At 44.7% G+C, this 18,178-nt stretch overlaps 1 protein-coding gene across 1 annotated transcript in view; it reads left to right on the top strand.

The window, feature by feature from the left end:
- Positions 1–265: 265 nt before the first annotated feature.
- The window catches only part of MAMDC2 (MAM domain containing 2), a 233,989-nt gene continuing 216,076 nt past the window's right edge, over positions 266–18,178 (top strand). Inside the window, exons 1-2 of the mRNA XM_006894405.1 lie at positions 266–299; positions 610–723. Of these exons, the coding sequence (XP_006894467.1) occupies positions 266–299; positions 610–723 (148 nt within the window). The remainder of the gene's footprint in view (positions 300–609; positions 724–18,178) is intronic.

The raw sequence follows: 18,178 nt of genomic DNA, 5'->3' as shown, positions 1-18,178 counted from the left end.
TCCAAGGGGCCTCCCCAGCCTCGCCCTCGCCAGAGCTGCACAGCTGATGGGCTTCACTGCGGGTGCGAACTGACTGCAAGTGCAGCTGAGCCTCCACCCTGGAGCCTTTCTACACTACTCCAGCCACTTTGCGAAGCCCGGCAGCTCCAGCCGCCCTCTGTGCCTCGAACTTCTCTCTCCGGGGTCAAGAGCGCCCCACCCTCCTCCACCAACAACGGTTCCCCGGATTGACAGCACCTCCCTTTGCCTTCCCAGAAGCACAACCATGCTGCTAAGTGGCGTCCTCCTGCTGCTGCAAGGTATGCCCTGGACTCGGTGACACCCCCACCCCATCCCGGGAGGCGCCGGGGACCCGCTCCCTCCTCCCGCTTAGCCCCGGGACAGGAGATGCCAGTGCCTCGCGATCCTCTGCAGACGCTTACCTCGCTGCTCCCCAAGCCAAGTCTGGGGGGCGCACCCCGGAGCGGCCGTGTGGGCAGAGGAGCGCACCTCTCCACTCTCTCCGCACTGTATTCATTCGCCCCTTTCGCCGGGCGTTCACCCGGGTGCCCCGAGCTGGAACAAACGCCCTGACCCGAAGCTGAACTGAAACTCATTTTGTGTCCACAGCGCTTTGGCTCTCGGGAGCCCGGGACCTGCCTGCCGGGTCGTGCGCCTTCGAGGAGAACACTTGCGCCTTTGACTCAGTGTTCGCGTTCCTGCCGTGGATTTTAAATGAGGAAGGTAAGGGGGCTCTGTGTAGAGGGCTCCCGGTGAACTTTCTCTCTTGCTGGTTGGCTGTTTCATATGGGTCTTGTTATCTGACAGTGAAGGAATACCGTGAGTCACCTCCGATCTTCAACTCCCGCTACCCTCAGCTGTGCTGCGGGGTGTGTGTGGGGGGGGGGGGGCGGGTTAGCTTGGAGGACACGCTGGAGTCATCTTTGTTTACCTGGCTGGGGTGGACACTCTCGGAGTTTGCAGCTCTCCCAGCACTTCTTGGCTGAAGGAAAGACGAGAGCTTGGCTAGCGATTGTCACCGTGCAAGCCATTGCCCTCTCTGGATACACTGGTGACCTGGGAGATCGCAGGGAACCTGGGCTCTTCAGCTCTTGCAGCCTTTCCACGTCCACGTGGTGTGCAGGGACCACAGGGCGCTGACCTCACAGGCATTTTAGCGGCCAGTGTTCTCGCTACATGATCTTGCCCTCGTGCCCCTGGATTTGAACTGCATGCCTTTGGGTTGACATTACAAACTCTTACCTCTAAGCCGGAAGATAAATTCATCCTGTAATGTCCAACAGCTGGCATGAATGTCTGGTCTCATTTCCTTCCGCTCTCACTTATGCCATCACTACTTAGAAACCTACTGCCCCAGGCCATTCAGACTAGCAAAGAGCCTCCTTTTTATAAAGAGTGCCCCTTAAACAAGACCAACTAACCCCATTCCCCCAGTATCTGTCCTCTGGCTTCAAATCCTCAAACCTAGGTCTTTGGAGTGGCATCCACTTCCTCAATAACATGCCTCTGCAAACTCGATGAACTTTGATAAATGTCTTTAGTTGTAGAAGGGCTTCAGGCCTTTTGTTCATAGGGTCACAACAACAACAGGTCCCTGGAGAAAGGTAGAACCCTTCAAACCCCTGATTAAATTCACTGCTTGACCTGTTTATAACATCCCATCAGATCTCTAAAGCGGCAAATCTTTACAGATGAAAACTATTCATCCTTCTCCTGAGAAGCAACTGGTAGATTTGAACCTTATTAGCAGCCTGACACTTATACCTAACACTATGCCACGAGGGTTAGGATGTATAAACTATCCCAGCAGCTTCCTCTGCCAGGGCTTCTGTTTGAGGACTGCATACATTAGCTAATCCTAATCTAATTCTTTTACGGAAGATTACTTTAGCCCAGTTTTGTATCAAGGATCTCTGTTTTAGAATCTTCAAATGACTAGTTCGTGCCACATCATGTCAATGAGTGGTCAGCTCTGAGCAGTCTTGGCAGGAGAAGGAAAATGGAGAACCCAATTCAGCAGTACAGTCACTGCCTACAGTCTTGACAGTTTGTTTAGAGATGGCTGGGGAAATGCACTCCTGATTCAGTATGGGATCAAACCCAACCTTGCTGACAGCCCCTGGAAAACCTCTTTAACCTCCCCACCCACCCTTTTGCCTTCATGTGTTCTGCGAAGCACTTTCAGAGATGGCTGCACTTAGCACCATGTGATTGCCTTTTGAGAGCACTGTTCTTTAGCACAGGGCTTCCCAAAGTTTAGAGGCATCAGACTCACTCGGTGTGCTTGTGGGAACGCAGACTGCCGGGCCTCACCTCCACAACTTCTGATCCACTGAGTTTGCAAGGAGGCCTGGTGATTTGCATTCTATTTTTGTTTGGGGTGTGTTTTTTTTCTTTCTTTTTGGAGGTTTTGTTCCAATTTAAGTCCTTTTAAAAATTTATTTGCTTTAAAAAAATCTTTTTTATTTAATCATTCATGTACATTTTGTTTTATAACATTAATTACAATTGAGGAATGTCATTAATAACATCTCATCTCTCTTTTCTTTCACCCTACCATCTCTGCTCCATTCTCCCTTCCCTCTCATCCCTGTCAACCATCCACAATTATTTCTATGTGTAAACCTTTCCTTAGCATTTTCCTCCAGTCAGTTATGTATATCCTGTCACACGTTGTTAATTGCAGTGCACCCAATGTCTGACTGTCCATTCATTTCATTTGCAATCTTAACAAGTTTTCAAGTGATACTGATGGTGGTATTCCTGGCCCAGGGATCATGGTCTGAGAACTTCTTACCTGGCCTTCTATACTTTCACACACACACACACACACACACACACACACACACACACGCGCGCGTTCTGTGAGCTGGAATGAGACTAAGTGGAGGAGCCTGAAGAAAGTGAGTATATTCTGCAATCCTGTGTCCTGGGCACCTTGAGAGCCTCCCCTGGTCCTGAGAGAAGGAAGCCAAACCTTCCTCGTCCACCTGGGGTCAGCCAGCAAGGCACAACCTGCCCAGTAAGCTGCCTCTCTGGCCCACAGGAAGCGTCCTCTGCTGAGCTGGCACCTCGACACCAGAGTGGCGGTTAAGCGGGCGCCCCCAGGGAGAAGAGAAGATGCTTATAGGAAAAAGTGCTCACTGTTTGCAAGAATAATGAAAGCACTATTCCTTTGCCTTTTTTTTTCATTCTAACTTTTAACAGCCACTGCTTTTGGCTCAGGACTATAACTACTGGCCTGGCTGTGGATAGGTAATTCATCCTTCTCTGAGCGCTCCAGGTCCCTCCTGCAAGGCAGTTAGTCTTCAATCATTACACATCAGTGGTTTCAAAGGCTGGAATGGAACATGGACACAACAGTCTGCTCTTGAGGGCAGTGAAGTAGGGAGGTGTGTGCCAGCCGTTGCTGTGGAATCTGAGTAGATGTCACTAAATGTTTCCATTATAAATCAGTTCTCCATTGGTAAATCACAGATAATAAAACTGTCTAAGGCTGAAATTTGACAAGCTGTCCACAAGTCTTGATGGGAGAATCAAATCTGGGATTTGATGCAAAAATCCCCTCAGCTCAAAATATCTTCCCAGCTGCTTGAACTTGTGTTTTAAGATTCATCCCTTTGGTTTATTTAGAGAATTCGCTCACAAGCATCTTAGATTACAATTCCAATATCCTGGTTCATGGCTCTTAAGTACCTTTTAAAATATTCTGCATCTCCAGTAGGCATAGAATTGATATGTGTGACTGGATAGTGGGTTGGCTATCATAGATCTACTCCTTTCACCCCTCTCTAGGAAAATTCCGTTGCTACTGGGGACGGACTCAGCACCCCAACATCACCAACTTCCTGCTTGTGCCCCTCCCTTCTTATTTCCCCGAATTTCTGCCTGTGCATTTAAGAAAATGATATTTTGTTGTACTTTCTGTGAAAGATTTCGGTCTCATTTAAGAATTACTTCGCAACTAGCTGAGTGACATTGCTTACTTTTGATCCCTCCCTTCTGCTTTTGGGAGGATAGTCTCCTTTTTTCCTCGTTTGAAATGAGATTATGCAAGACTCACATTTGAACTCTTGCTTGGCCTGGTGAGTAAGAATTACACTACCAGCCCAAAGTTAGGCGATTTGTATCCACTGTCTATTCCTCAGGAGAAAGAAGGTCAGTCACCTCCTGTGTGATTTATAACCTCTAGCTTCTGAATAAATGCCAGAGGGTCAGCTATGGGTGGGTTCTAACTTGCAGGCAGCGAGTGTGAATTTTAGGCTTGAACTAAATTCAGAAACGGAGGAAGCTATTTTATCTTCTTTATTCATTCATTTGACCTAAAACAATTCTTTATTCATTCACAGTTCCAAGAAACCCCTTTAAGCAAAGGTCCTCAGCTGAAAGCCATTGTTCTGTTAGCTGTTGGTGGGTTCCCTGTGCAGAGTGTATTCCCTGTCTTGCCAGGTGTGGGAGTAGCAGTCCTTCCGCTGAGGGCTGGGAGACAGTTGGTCTAGTTAGGACAGGTCATAATTCAAACTAGTTATCCAAGTACAGTTTTGGCTTCACTCTAGTTTTTGGACGTTGTGGTTTAGCACTCTTCACCTAACTCTGAAAAACAAAATCCAAGTGCTGCTCTTTAATTAGAAGTCCGAGACTAAGCTAGGGGAGAAGTAGGTGGCTGGGGAGAAAAAAGGACTTTGGAAGGACTTGTAGCAGAGAGAGGTGTTTGCACAACAATGGGGTCAGGGTTTGAGAAATTGCCTAACAAGGGAAGAATCTGAATGACTCTTGTGCCTTGAAGCCAGAGATAGAATCTGAGGCCCCAAATGATGCCAGAGAAGGCAGGATATGGGATTTGGCCTGGCCAAGGAGTGGGAGGTATGTGGCAGAAGGTTTGGGTTCACATTTAAGTACCTATTCCCGACACCGTCTTCTTCTTTCTCTTTGAACTCACTCTTCTTGGTTACCATGCTTTGAGAGTTTGGGTGCTGGGCTTGGTCAAGTGTCACTTATATATCAGTGATAAATCCTGCCTAATACTTCTTGAAACCCAGCTAGAGTTAGCCATCTGACCAGTTCCCAGGGCCTCTCTGATGTATATTACCTCTGCCTGCATTGATGCTTGGAGCTGTCTATGCAGAAATACAAGTCCCAAGTGTGGTGACACTTGAACTCAACGTAAAGGAACTGCTGACCCCAAGGCTTTGGTTAAGAGACTCCTGTAGGATTATGTGCGGGCCCTGGTGCTGTTCTGGCTACTGGGGCTGCCAGGTTCAGCACCATTGTTACAGGCTGTGCCTGAGGCTGATCTAGAATCTGCTTGGGAGTCAAAATCCTAGATCTGGGTCTTCAAAATCCTGTGTCATTTAAGATTAACAGTGATACAGCCCTCATTTTACAGGTTTGCATTCTTAGGCCTGGATAAGTTACTGGTCAAGGCCACAGAGGAAGGCCGTGGCTGCACTGGCTGCACAGGGCAGAGCTTCATCCCTTTGGCTTTGCCCCTGGGTTCAATGCCTTGCTGTAGTGTATTTTTATGCAAAAGACATGCATGTTCCAGGTTTGTTTTGCCAGCTGCCCTTCTCCCCTCAAGGTATTTTCGTAAGAGCACTATGCCAATTCTTTTCTCCCTCGCATGTTGGCGTTTCTGTTTCTCCTTCTGAACCCTGGAGCTTTCGTGTCTTAGACTTAATAATCTTTTGGAAATGTTTCAAGAGAGACATGTGGAAGGGCTCCAAAGGTGCGGTGCTGTTGGCCTACCAAGTCCACAGCGTACCACACCTTATGCCACATCGAGCAGTATACATTCACTCTATCAGATGTGCACCGTGCCCGCTTGTCTGCACTCTTCAGCATATAGAAAAGGGCCTGGCACATAGGAGGTGCTTTATAAATAAATACTTGTTGAATTTGTGAAGCCAGTGTTACATAATTAACATGCTCTTACACATTTTTCCAGTGCGCCCCTGGTTTGTTCTTCCTACTTGAAAGGTAGTTCTTCGTTTTATGTAAGAAAGATAGTTCTTTAACCTTGAAGTTAACCTAGAAGTTCAGATGGATTCTGGAGCTGAGGGGTCTGAATTAGATTGAGGTCGTGCCTTTCTAAGCAAACTGTGTTGGCTTTGGGCAAGTTAGTTAACCTTTCCGCTCTGGGGGTGAGGTATGTTATGTGTTGTCCTGGTAACTGCAAGGCTGGTGGTTTGAATCTGCCTGCCGCTCTGCTGTATAGCACTTCAAAGGCTCTGGAAGCTTATGCTGTCATTTCCAAACACCACAGTGAAGCCGTGGCCCAGCTTGCTTCACCAATGCGTGGCCTCTTTCATCTCTGATACTTGTTTGAGACCTTGGATTGCCTACCCATCAGGGCTGCCTGAGTCCCTTGATCTTCTGCCAGCACAAATAATCACAGCGTGACCTTCAGAGTGACACTACTGGCTCTAAAAAGGCTTTTTGGCAAGTCATTATCAGGCTTTGAACTTGCTATGGAGATTTCTAAGGAAATCAGGTAGGAAATAGCAGCAGTATCACCTTGATCAGATGGTTTTTTTTTTCTTTAAAAAAATCACCCCAGTACCAATTATTGCATTCCGCCACTTAGTCACAGAAGCTTGCCACAACTTCGTCTCTCATGTCATTCACTCCATTCTGGCCAGAGCCTCTACTTTCTGAAACGTGGCCTTGGAGCTTGAGTAGGGGCGCTGTCCACAGGCCCAACAGCTACTGTGGAAGTAGACTGTAGCAAAGCCGTGAGTCCTCTCTGGGATGATGTTGGCAGCCATGAAAGGCAGAAAAGCAATGTAGGATAGACTTCAGTTAGAAAAATCAGAGCTTAAGAGATAACCAAAGGGGGTGAATCTCTCCTTTTTATTAAAATTACTAGAGTGTTGAGAACAGAGACTGCTTTACATATTCTCCTTGGCTATGTGGACCCTTTGTACTGTCCTCGGGAAGTCACCTGGGGGGTTGTATGGACAGCCACTTGTTTTGTTGAATGCCAGAAAAGAAGACCCATTTCCACCCCGGTGCAATGGCTGTCATCCTGTCCAGGTGAAGCGTGGCTGTGGAGGGCTTCCATGTAGCAGGACGGTGGGTTCCCCATGATGGAGGAACCCAGGATGAGGGCTAAGAGGTGGTTCCCTTCCTGAGCACCAGGCTTTGAGGTGTTTGGGAGGTCAAGCTGCATTGGTCTGGCACCAAGGTGAGCAGACCTGCTGCAGGAGCCCGCAGTGTCTGCTGTGTCGTGGTTGGGGGAACCTTGAGGGCGGCACACAGTACTTAAAGTCTTCAGTGGAAGCTGCATTTCACAGCCTCAAAGCCTCAGGCAGCACTTAGCCCACCCCATCCTGGAAGTTTTTCTAGGCTGTTACTGACCATGTGTGTCCAGAATCACATACAGGTGCCTGGGTGCATGGGCACTGGTGTGAGCATACTACGCAGTTCCATACAACAGACACAAAATTTCCATAGTTTACCATTATGCGCATCTCTGGCTTTCTTCCAATCCACATGAGCACTGTGGTGCTTGCTTTTCTGGTAAAGGCAGCCTTAAGTTTGGCTTCTAGATACACTCTCTAACGTGTGCTGGAGTGACAAAATGGTTCTGGTTCCCCAGCAGGAAAAGAGGTGAATGGGCTCTACATGGAAAACAGGTCAGCATGCAAGATTTGGGGGGCAATCTCAGGTGTCTTGCCCAAAAGCTGTCCGACAGAATCCACCATCTTTCACAGCTCCCATTGTCCTTGGCCAGTTCATACAATTAACTCACTGGCCACCAACCATCTGTCTGTATAAATGGTTCTGGGCCACGGCTCATTGGTGATGACCTTTTATGCAGCTTTTAACTCCACCCACTGACTGCTCTTCCCCAAGAGAGTTTCACAGATTCTAGCCAGAGCCACTTGTATACCAGGCGAGCACTCTTCTTTCTCAGCAGAGAAGCAAGCCAACTCTGGCAGCATGCACAGTTTTCACTTCCACAATCAGCATTTGCCCAAAAGCATGTTGTCTTTCCTTGTCTCAGACCCAAGGTCATTGTTGTTATGTGATGTCAATTGGGAACTGACTCATAGCTGTCCTTTCAGCAAGTTTTCAGAGGCACAAAGGAGATTCCCCTCTACCCCTTGGAGCAGCGGGGGAATTTGAACCATCTGTCTTTGGGTTGGCACTGATGTGAGCACACACCCCAGTTAGGTTGGCAGCACAACTCCTTACCCACTAGGCCATCAGAGTTCCTTCCATCTCAGTAGGCCCTTTTTAAGAATTGTATCCTAACCAGTTGCTAGAATAGCCTTAAGCACTGTGTTACTCACTCACTCAGGTCCATCTCATACTGATCCTCCATGGGGTTTCCAGAGGCAGTTAAATACATGGGAGGAGATTGCCCCTCCTTCTCCCACTGAGCAGCAGGTAGATTAGAACCACGTGCCTTTGGGATTGCAGTGTAGCATCTTGCCACTAGGCCATGAGAGCTTCCTGAAGTGGGTGATTAGAGAATCTACACAATCCTGGAAGAGAGAAGCATCTTCAGTAGCCAGCTTGAAGACATGATGTCATTGATGAACAGTAGGGGGAACCAGTGAACAGCAGGGAAAGACAGTCAACTCCCAGCCCCTACAGCTCGGCAGCTGGTGGGCCCTTCTCAGGTGAGAGCAAGCTGGTTCTGAGAAAAATGAGACCAGAGAGATGGGAGAGAGCACAAAGGCCAAGTCTAAAACAGTATGCTATGTGCCTAGGTCTTTCTATCAGTTTCTAAGAGAAACATGTTTAGGACTTCCCCCCACCCCCACCCCTACTTTTACCTGCTGTTGGTATTTCCCCTGCAGAGTTCCACCTCTAGGGAGAGTATCCAGCCTTGAAACTTCTCAGGGTGGATTCCAAGGACAAGGGTGCATTCTGATCAGACCTAGTCTGCTGCTTGTTTTGGCTTTTGGCCAGAGTACTGTGACTTCTACGTGGAGCGTTAGTCTCCCTTCAGAGCTCTAACTTGTAAGTGGCCAGGGCTCCCCATACCCCTAGTCATCAAGGACTGGTAATGTCCCCCCAGTGGTGAGGGATGAGGGTCCTGTATTCAATGGGAGGGGCAGGAGGACCCAAAGGGCAGGATTGTTGTTCTGGTTTCAACTTCATCCAAAGTCAACCCAAAGCTGCAGTTGGCTGCTTGTCTTGTTCTCTGACCTCCTTGGCTTGCATCACCTATAGGGAATTAGCAAGAATCTTCTAGATGAGAGAGCTCTGGTGCCTAGTGGCAAGAAGCTGCACTGCAATCCCAGAGGTATACAGTTCAAATCCACCAGATGCTCTGCTGGAGAAGGAGGGACAATACAATCTCCTCCTGTACCAGTCAGATGCAATCTGGTGGTACACACACAACAAATAATAATAAAATTTAAAAAGTATTTTAAAATAAAAGAATCTTCTAGGTGGCCAGCTGCCCCCTGTCCCTTTACCCCCTCATTTTTAGGGCTCACACCCCTTCTCTCAAATCTTCTCACTTCCACTTAGCTCAACCCCAAGCTGCCAGTTACAGGTTGCAGGTGGGCCCCCTGTGCACGCTGGCTCCCGTTCCTGCAGCAAAGAATTCACTATGTGGACACCTTGGCGGTTGGCATGAAATCTGTTTTCCAACTTTGACGGTAGTTACCAAAAGGGCGTTTCTTCCGAAGCTTGAGGGAACCAGAAGGATAATGGGGTGAAAGGACCATGAAGGCATCTAGCAGGTGGTTTCTCCGTGACCTGTACACAGGAGACTCAGGTCACCTCTTCCCAGCTGCCTTCCTCGCCTGAACAAGAGAGAGGCTCTAGGGTAGTACTGGGCCCCAGCAGGGGCTCTGGGCTTTGGAAGAGGAGGGTGACAACCCGACCACATTTCATACTCTCATCTGCTCTCTGACTTGCAACCTCCTTATCTCCTCTTTTTTTTTCTTTCCAAACCTGCCACCCTATTTATTGAAGCATTTACCCAGAACATCAGTTGTGGATGCGTACATGACTGTCACCTGTCTCTTCAGACAATAGCTCAACCTGCAGTGCTCTTACACACCTGGATTGCTTCTCTGTTTTCTTACATACACTCAGGAAGACACACACTTCCCCATAGCCACTCTATGCACCTTGGTGTTTTCGGAACATCCCTGTACTCACACAGTACTCACAGTGACCCAGGAGCTCCCTTGATGGAGACATACGGGCTGGACTTCTCTACATAGAGATCAGTGACCCCTGGGATCCTCTCCCCACAGATGGACCAGGGTCCCTCCTTCGCATGGAGGTTCCTTGGCCTCATGGATTTGGGCCAAATCTCTCCTGATTCTTAAGTTCATCCCCAACAAATCCCTTTCCCATGTCAGCCATTTCTTTGGTCTCCTGATTGGCTCACTGATGTTTAAAGCACAGACCAAGAACTTGGCATTTTCCCTAAGTTGCTGACAGACCAAAGAAGGAGGCTGACAACTCTATAATAGTAATATTTCTTTTTCTCTCTCTTTCACTGCCATCGAGTCAGCACCGACACATAGCCAAGCCTCCAGTGGGTTTTCAGGGGCTGTAAATCACACACAAGATTGCCCCTCTTTCTCCCTCAAAGCCACAGGTGAATGAGATGCTAAATTTGGATTAGCAGCATAACTCCCTAACTACTAGACCACTAGAGCTCCTGATGGTAATGCAGAGTTTTCTCAAGAGCTTACTTACTGAGGTGATGCCCTGGGAGACATCAGGGCCAGACTTGAGTCTCCACACCACCTGTCCCTTTAGCAAGAGGCGGGGCCTTTACATCTTTGATGAGGAAAGGTGGTGTGTGGTCAGGGTCCCAGATCTCCAAGGACACCTTTAACAAGTATCACATAACAGTGATTTAGCAAGTGGAAGTGAGCTAGCAGCAAATGTGAACATAGCCATATTCATCCTCACAAAAGCCTGCTCCTCTACAGGCAGTCCACAAGAGCAATGTAGAGTATGCTGAAGGGAAAGCTCTGGAAAATATTGCTGAAGTCCCAACATTCTGAGTCCTTCTGTCCCTTCTAGGTCCAGGCTTCAACTCCTGTGCCTGCCGTGAGGTGGTGGGCACCCTGAACGCCTGCTCCAACAGCCATAGATGAGTACAATTTTATCTCCTTTTTCCTATCGCTGACTAAAATGTACTGTTGGAGCCATGTGGAGGGGAATTATTTATTCTCTTCTTAGTGCTCAGCATACTCTTGGAAGAGAACTTCAGGGAAAATTTACAGCTTGCCCTAAAATACTTTGGCAGTCTTGGGGAATGCTCCTTAACTTCAAACACATCCATTCCTACTGTGAAAGAATTAAAAGAGTATGCAGATAAGTGTGGTTTTGCAAGCTGGTTGCTCTACTAGGCAAGCATTTTAGTACTTATTCATTCTATTGCTCTTAACAGAATGGCAATGTTGCTATACAGCAACATGATATATAACTAAGCTAGATGCTTAGAGAAATTTCCATTCCTTATTTGAAAAAAACTTGTCTCACTGCCAAGGAGAGCTGAAGTGTTATTTGGGGCTATGCTTATAATGAAAATTACTTTAGTATGTTTTAATTTCACTGAAAATCTGTCTCCCTTGCTTATTATTTTTTTAATGACTAAGATCATCTAATTTGAAACTACAACTTAAGATACTTTCTTTTTTAAAGCCATTTCCTCTATTTTTGTGGCTTTACGAAAAGTGGACAATATGGTAGACTTACAGAATTTTATTTTGAAGTATGTTTTGAACCTGAGTGAGCCAAATTTAAGGGAAAAGCTAATTTCTCTGGTATTCCATTACAAATTCTAAAAAATTGGAATAAGCATCTGAATAAACACCATTTTTTTTGAAAGCTATTTCCTTCTTCAGCTTCTGAGGAGTAAATTGTCAGTCACATCTTTTTTTATATTGTTCTCCTAAATTATCATCACTCAAAACCTGGGTTTTTAAAAAACTCTTGTTTGATAAGTAGAAGCTGCCCTGCAGTCCCAAAGGTGTGCAATTGGGATCCACCATCTGCTCCATGGAAGAAGAATAAACAATCTCCTCCAATGCAATTTACTTCCTCTGAAAACCCACTGGAGGGTCAGTTATGAGTTGATTCAAACTCAATGGCAAAAACAACAACAATACATGTTAAGGAGCTTTGGTGGTGCAGTCTAGAGGGACTTGCACTGCTAGTTCAAAGACAGCACATCTTTGGTGTTTCAAATCCTCTAGTAACTCCAAGGAAGAAAGGTGAGCAATCTCCTTCTATGCAATTTACGTACTCAGGAAACCCACTGGAGAGTCAGCTATGGGTCGGTCCCAACTTGAGGACAAGGAATTTTGCATCTGAATGCATGTTAGGTGTTTCCTACATTAGTTTTGAGAATGTTCTAGAAATTCTGAGCCCTATATTTTGTTCCCTTGTTCACCCTCTAGATTATCATCTTTGTAGTCTTCATAAAATACTTCCAGACTTAGTACACATGGTTCTGCCCAACTGCCATGCTAATCTTCTCTGTATCGTTCCAATTTTAGTATATGTGCTGGCAAAGTGAGCATATACACATGGTTCTGGATTGGATATTGTACACTACAAAGGAAATTATATCGGAGATTTAGCCAAAGATACATAGTGGTCACATGTGACATGCTTCGTGTTTAGTTTGGAGTGTATGGGCTAGGATTTATTTGCTTTACACACACATATACTTTAAAGACTCTTTCGTTCAAAAGGAAATTTAGTTGTCTGCAGAGTAAAATAGCAGCTCTTCAGACCTCCCATTTAAAGGATGCCAGAACTGACTCATGGCTGGCTCTCCAGTGAGCTTTTAAAACCTGTAAATTGCATGAGAGGAGATTGCCTATTTTTCTTGCATGTAGCAGCTAGTGGATTTGAACCATCTGCCTTTGGGTTGGCAGTTCGTCCTTATGCACTGGGCCATGAGAGTTCCTTATTATTAAAAGGATACATTGCTAATTCTCAACACAATCTTTAACCTCTACCATGATCAAGTTTAATCTAGGTGGTCTCTTGCTGTCAAGTATGCTATTAAACTCCTTTAGAGAGAGGAGGAGGGTGGGCTAGTGGTGGAACAGCTGAGAGTGAACAGCTAAATTGCTACAAATATTTCCCTATCCGTCAAACCTCTTGTCTTTCCACAAATTCAGATACTCATTATAAAATTGCCAAAAGATGAAAACAGTGAACAATAGATTCCAGTTTTAAAGAAAAAAAAATTTTAAAGTTTTATTTTTAAACTAGCTTATTTACAAAGTTCATATACATTGTTAATTTGCCCCTCTCATTTTTCATTATTGTTACCAGGAAGTCATTCATAAATTGGTTATTATGTTCCTGTCATAAAATAAGTTTAAACACATTTACATTGATCTACTCCTGAGCATAGTATTGGCATCATAGTCTAAGAATTTGTAGAAATTAAATGGGTTCTGGAAGAGTAGATATTACAGTATCTATCATTACTCTGTACAAATGTGTAGGAATTATGAAAATGTAGAAGAGGTGCTGGGTTTGAGCTCAAATTATTTAAGAAATTTTCCTTGGAAACATATGGCAAAAGGAAAAGTGTAAAAAATGAACTACAGGAATTCTGTTTCAATTTCCTCTAAGTCTCAATGACCAAACACCGGGTGACTTGCAGAATGATTTGCCATCAAGGAACTCTCCATTGGGAATTGGAGATGATGCCTGGCATGTTAGATTTAACTATTTAGAAACTGAGGGAGCTCTCAAGGCTGAGTGGTAAAGAATTATGCTACAAACCCAAAGGTTCATAGTTCGAATCCACAGGAAAAAGATGGGAAGTCTCCTCCTGTACTGCCTCTGAAAACCCACCAGAGGGCCAGCTGTGAACTCGGTGGGACACAACAACTTCGATGACATTTAGAGAAAGAACACATCAATAGCTACTTTGAAACTTCTGTCCTTTGTGCATGTTATCAGGAAGGACTTGTCAGTCCCTGGAGAAGGACATGATGCTTGGGAAAGTAGAGGATGAGCAGCAAAGGAGACAACCCTCCAGGAGATGAATCGACACAGTGGGCACAAGGACGAGCTCAAGCACAGCCAAGACTTTGAGGATGGGCGGGATCACGCAGGGCTTCTTCCCATGTGCATAGTGTGGCTGTGAATTGGCGTCCACTCAATGGCACCTAAGAATAACAACAAACCCAGTTTCAGAGTTATAGGACAGACTCCAAGAGTAAAGCAGCATTTAGAAGTACATACTGACCGAGAGCTGCATGACAACATTGACATGGAACTGGATAAATGAATAATAACAATTCCTGTGTTTAACAATTATTAAGCAATTACTGTATGAACTGGGGTTTAGAGAGTTTGTGTAAAGATTTCCAGTGTCACAGAATGAGTAATTCATGGAGCCTGGATTATTAACCAGAGTTTGTCTCCGGGACACATAATCATTCTGCTGTTTTTCTCTCTGTTCCCACAATCACTTCCTGTAGGTTCTCAAAGAATCTTCGTGGTAGAAATAATGACAAGTAGTGACAATAGTAAAACCAAACCCATTGCCATTGAGTTGATTTTGCTCTTGGTGATTCCATGTGCTTCAGGGTAGAGCCGAGACTTGCAGCAGCAGCCATCTTTGGGAAGCAGATCACCAGTCTACAGTATCACTGGGTGGATTCGAACCACCAGCCTTTCAGTTAGTGGTTGTTAGGTGCCATCAAGTCAACTACAGCTCATGGTAACCCTGTAAACAACAGGTCTGAGCCTTGCCGTGTCCTGCACCATCCTCACAATCTCCTGGACGCTCCTCCGTTGTAGTCACTGTGTCAGTCTGTCTCGTTGAGGGTCTTCCTATCTTTATGTGACTCTCCACTGTTCCCAGAATGATGCCTTTTTTTCAAGCACTGGCCGCTCCTGACAACATGCCCAGTCCTTGACTTACGGAGCACTCTGTTTGCACTCCCTTCAAGACAGACTGGTTTGTGCTTTTGGCAGTCCATGGCACATTCTATATACTCTTTATCAACACAGTTCAAAAACAGCGATTCTTAAGTCTTCCTTATTTCTTGTCCAACTTTCAGAAACACAGGAAGCAGTTGGAAGGACCATGGTGCATCAGGTGCATCTGGTCTTTAAAGTGACATCCTTGCTATTTAGAACTTCGCCATCATGTCTTTGATTTCTTGACTGATGCTACTATTGGTGTTGATTGTGGATCCAAATAAAATGAAATTACTGACAACTCTTTTCTCCATCTTTCATGATATTGCCTCTTGGTCTAAACGTGAGAATTTTTGTTTTCTTGTTCTATATTGAAGACTATAATCTTTGCTCTTCTTCAAGAATGCTTCAAATCTTTATCACTTTCTGGAAGCAAGGTTGTATCATTGGCATGACACAGGTTGTTGTTGTTGTGTGAGGTTTGTTTTGTTTTGCTTTGATTTTTCCTGTTAGTTGTTGTTGTTGTTGTTATGTGCTATCAAGTCTCTTACACTCATAGCAACCCTATATGTACAACAGCCCTGAACCCTGCTCTCTCTTGAGCCAACTTCATTGTCTCTGACACACCTACCCCCTATTACCCAACTCACTGAGTCAATCCACCTCATTGAGCATCTTCCTCTCCTGTGCTGTCCCTCCATCCTTCCAAGCATGATGTCCCTCTCCGGGACTCTTCCCTCTTTGCCACATGCCCAAAGTATGTCAGATGGAGCCTCAAAATCCTTGCCTCCAAGGAGCCTGGTTTTATTCTCTCCAGGACAGACCTGTTTGTTCTCTTAGCAGTCCATGGTATATGCAATATTCTTCTCCAGAACCACAACTCAAAGGCATTGATTCTTCTTCTGTCATCCTTAGTCATTGTTCAGCTCTCAGATGCATAGCAAGTAATTGTGAAGACCCTGGTCTGGATCAAGCACACCTTAGTCTCCAGACTGACACCATTGCTCTTCAGTACTCTGGAGGGGTCCCTGACAGCAGTCCCAGGCCCCTCCTAATGCTGGACCCAGGCCCCTTCTGAGATTATTTCTGTTAGCAGCTGAGGGTATCAATCACTTAGTGCTTCTCTGGACTATATCATATTCTCAGTGTCTTTTGCTATTAACTAACTTAAACTCTCCATAGACCAGTGAGTCGGGTACTATGTTCATCCCATTTCATGGTAGAGGAAGGCAAAGCGTACAAAGGTATTATAGCTTGCAGATCAAAGAGCCATAATTTTCACCCAGTTTTCTGTCTCCAGGACCTATATTCTGTGGAAGATACAGCAGTAGTCATAGTCTTTGAATTCTGGGGAAAATGTTTTCCAATGTTATTTTTTTCCCTACTACGATTTGTGGCAAGTCTTTTCTATGTCAATTCTGCTGTGAGGAACTAAGAGGACTGTTTTATGTTATTACATCCAGAGTCTCCCATACACAGAGGCTTCACTATCAAATGAATTCTAATTTAAAAAAAAATTTAATTAATCTTTTCCTTTAAAAATGGCCCAGGGCCTTGAGACAAAGAAGAATTCTGTGCTTGGTTCCAAGTTATAAATGAGCTTAACTTGGGAACTCCTGTGAGAGTCTCACTCTCAAAGGGTCCCCACGACTGGCCTGCATTCTCTGGACAAAGTCCAGTGGAGCTCATGTTCCTTGACAATCTGGATGGTCTTATTTTGAAAAATGAGTCAAACAGTCTCAAGAAGAAAATAAGTAACCTTAGCCTACTTGAGTAATGGGGCAGGGGAAAAGGAACTCGAACAAATGCTATTCAAGCCTGAGATAAGGATGGAAGGTGAAATAGATATTTTTGTTTGACTCATGAGTTACTAAGATGCAGCATCTTAATTCTTAGAATGACGTAGTAGGAAGGAAGATACTCATAACAGATGAGAAAACCGGGTTTTATGTATAAGAATTTTATATGTAAACCAGTATAAAATAATAATTAAAGAAAGGTTTGTTCTATGGGATATGAACATGTGTTTTAAGAAATGATAGGATAATAAAGATTGTGGTCTATTAGGCGCCTCTGGTGGCGTAATCTGTAGAGTGTTACACTTCTAACCAAACAAGACTATGTCTCTGGTGGTTCAAATCCACCAACTGCTTTATGAGAGAAAGATGTGGAATCTCCTCCTGTGCTATTTATAACCTTAGGAAACAAATGGAGGGTCAATAAGAGTTGGAGTGAGTGAGGGACATTCTATTCTTTAGAGTTAATATCTTTAACTTAATTGTATTCATTTAACATTTGCCTACTTCCTTAGGAGAAAGATGGGCCATCTCATCCCATGGGATTTATGGTCTTGGAAACACACTGGCCGGTCAACTATGAGTCACTCTGTCTTGAATGTGATGAGTGTTTTGAGAGAGCAGTGCTAAGAACTGACAATCACAGTGGTGGATAGTGGTGGGATGTGTACTCAGGGATCTACCAGGCTAGTGGAGATAAGGAATATATAAACAGTAGTGAATCCTTTCGCACATTGATGTCAGTATCAAGCAAGGACAAAGTCAAAGTTCCTAGCATTCTAGTTCAAAGATAAGGAGCTCTGGTGGCCTAGTGGGTAAGAAGTTATGCTGCCAACTCAAAAGACAGGTGGTTTGAATCCCCCAGGTAGTCCAGGGGAGAAAGATTGGCAGTCTCCTTGTGTGTGATTTACAGCATCAGAAAACCAGCTGAAAGAAACGAAACAAAAACAAAAAACAGTTGCCTTCATGGAAATCCTAAGTCTATGTAAACTTTGATTAAAATTAACAAAAAAAACAAACAAACCCCAAAACAAACAAACAAACAAAAAAAAAGAATCAAAAGTCACCAAAAAAAAAAATTTTCCCTTCAAGTTGATTAAGGTTCATAGTGACTCCATATATGTCAGAATAGGGTTGGATATCAATAACTGGTTTTTTAAGAATAATTTTTTATTGTGATTTTAACATAAGTTAACACAGAAAACCTGAATTTCTATTCATTCATTGTTGCACATTTTCCTCCCTATCCACGCAGTTTGCTTTTTTAAAAATTATTATTAAATTTTATTTGTTTTAATGAACATTTACAGAGACTTTGTGTTTTCATTCATTCATTGTTGCACTGTTTTCTCTACCCTCCTCCCCAGTTCGTTCTTCTTCCCCACCCCCCGAATGTCTGTTTTAATTGTCCAATTGCCACAGTGCTTGTCAAAGCCAGTTCTGATTAATCTCCTTTGTCAGTGTGTCCTTTGCCATTCCCTATCACTCCTCCCTGA

This window comes from Elephantulus edwardii, unplaced genomic scaffold (genome assembly GCF_000299155.1).
Source record: "Elephantulus edwardii isolate Elephantulus edwardi_28Jun2011 unplaced genomic scaffold, EleEdw1.0 scaffold00141, whole genome shotgun sequence".
Taxonomy (NCBI): Eukaryota; Metazoa; Chordata; class Mammalia; order Macroscelidea; family Macroscelididae; genus Elephantulus; species Elephantulus edwardii.
This window is presented reverse-complemented; position numbering and strand designations above follow the sequence as displayed.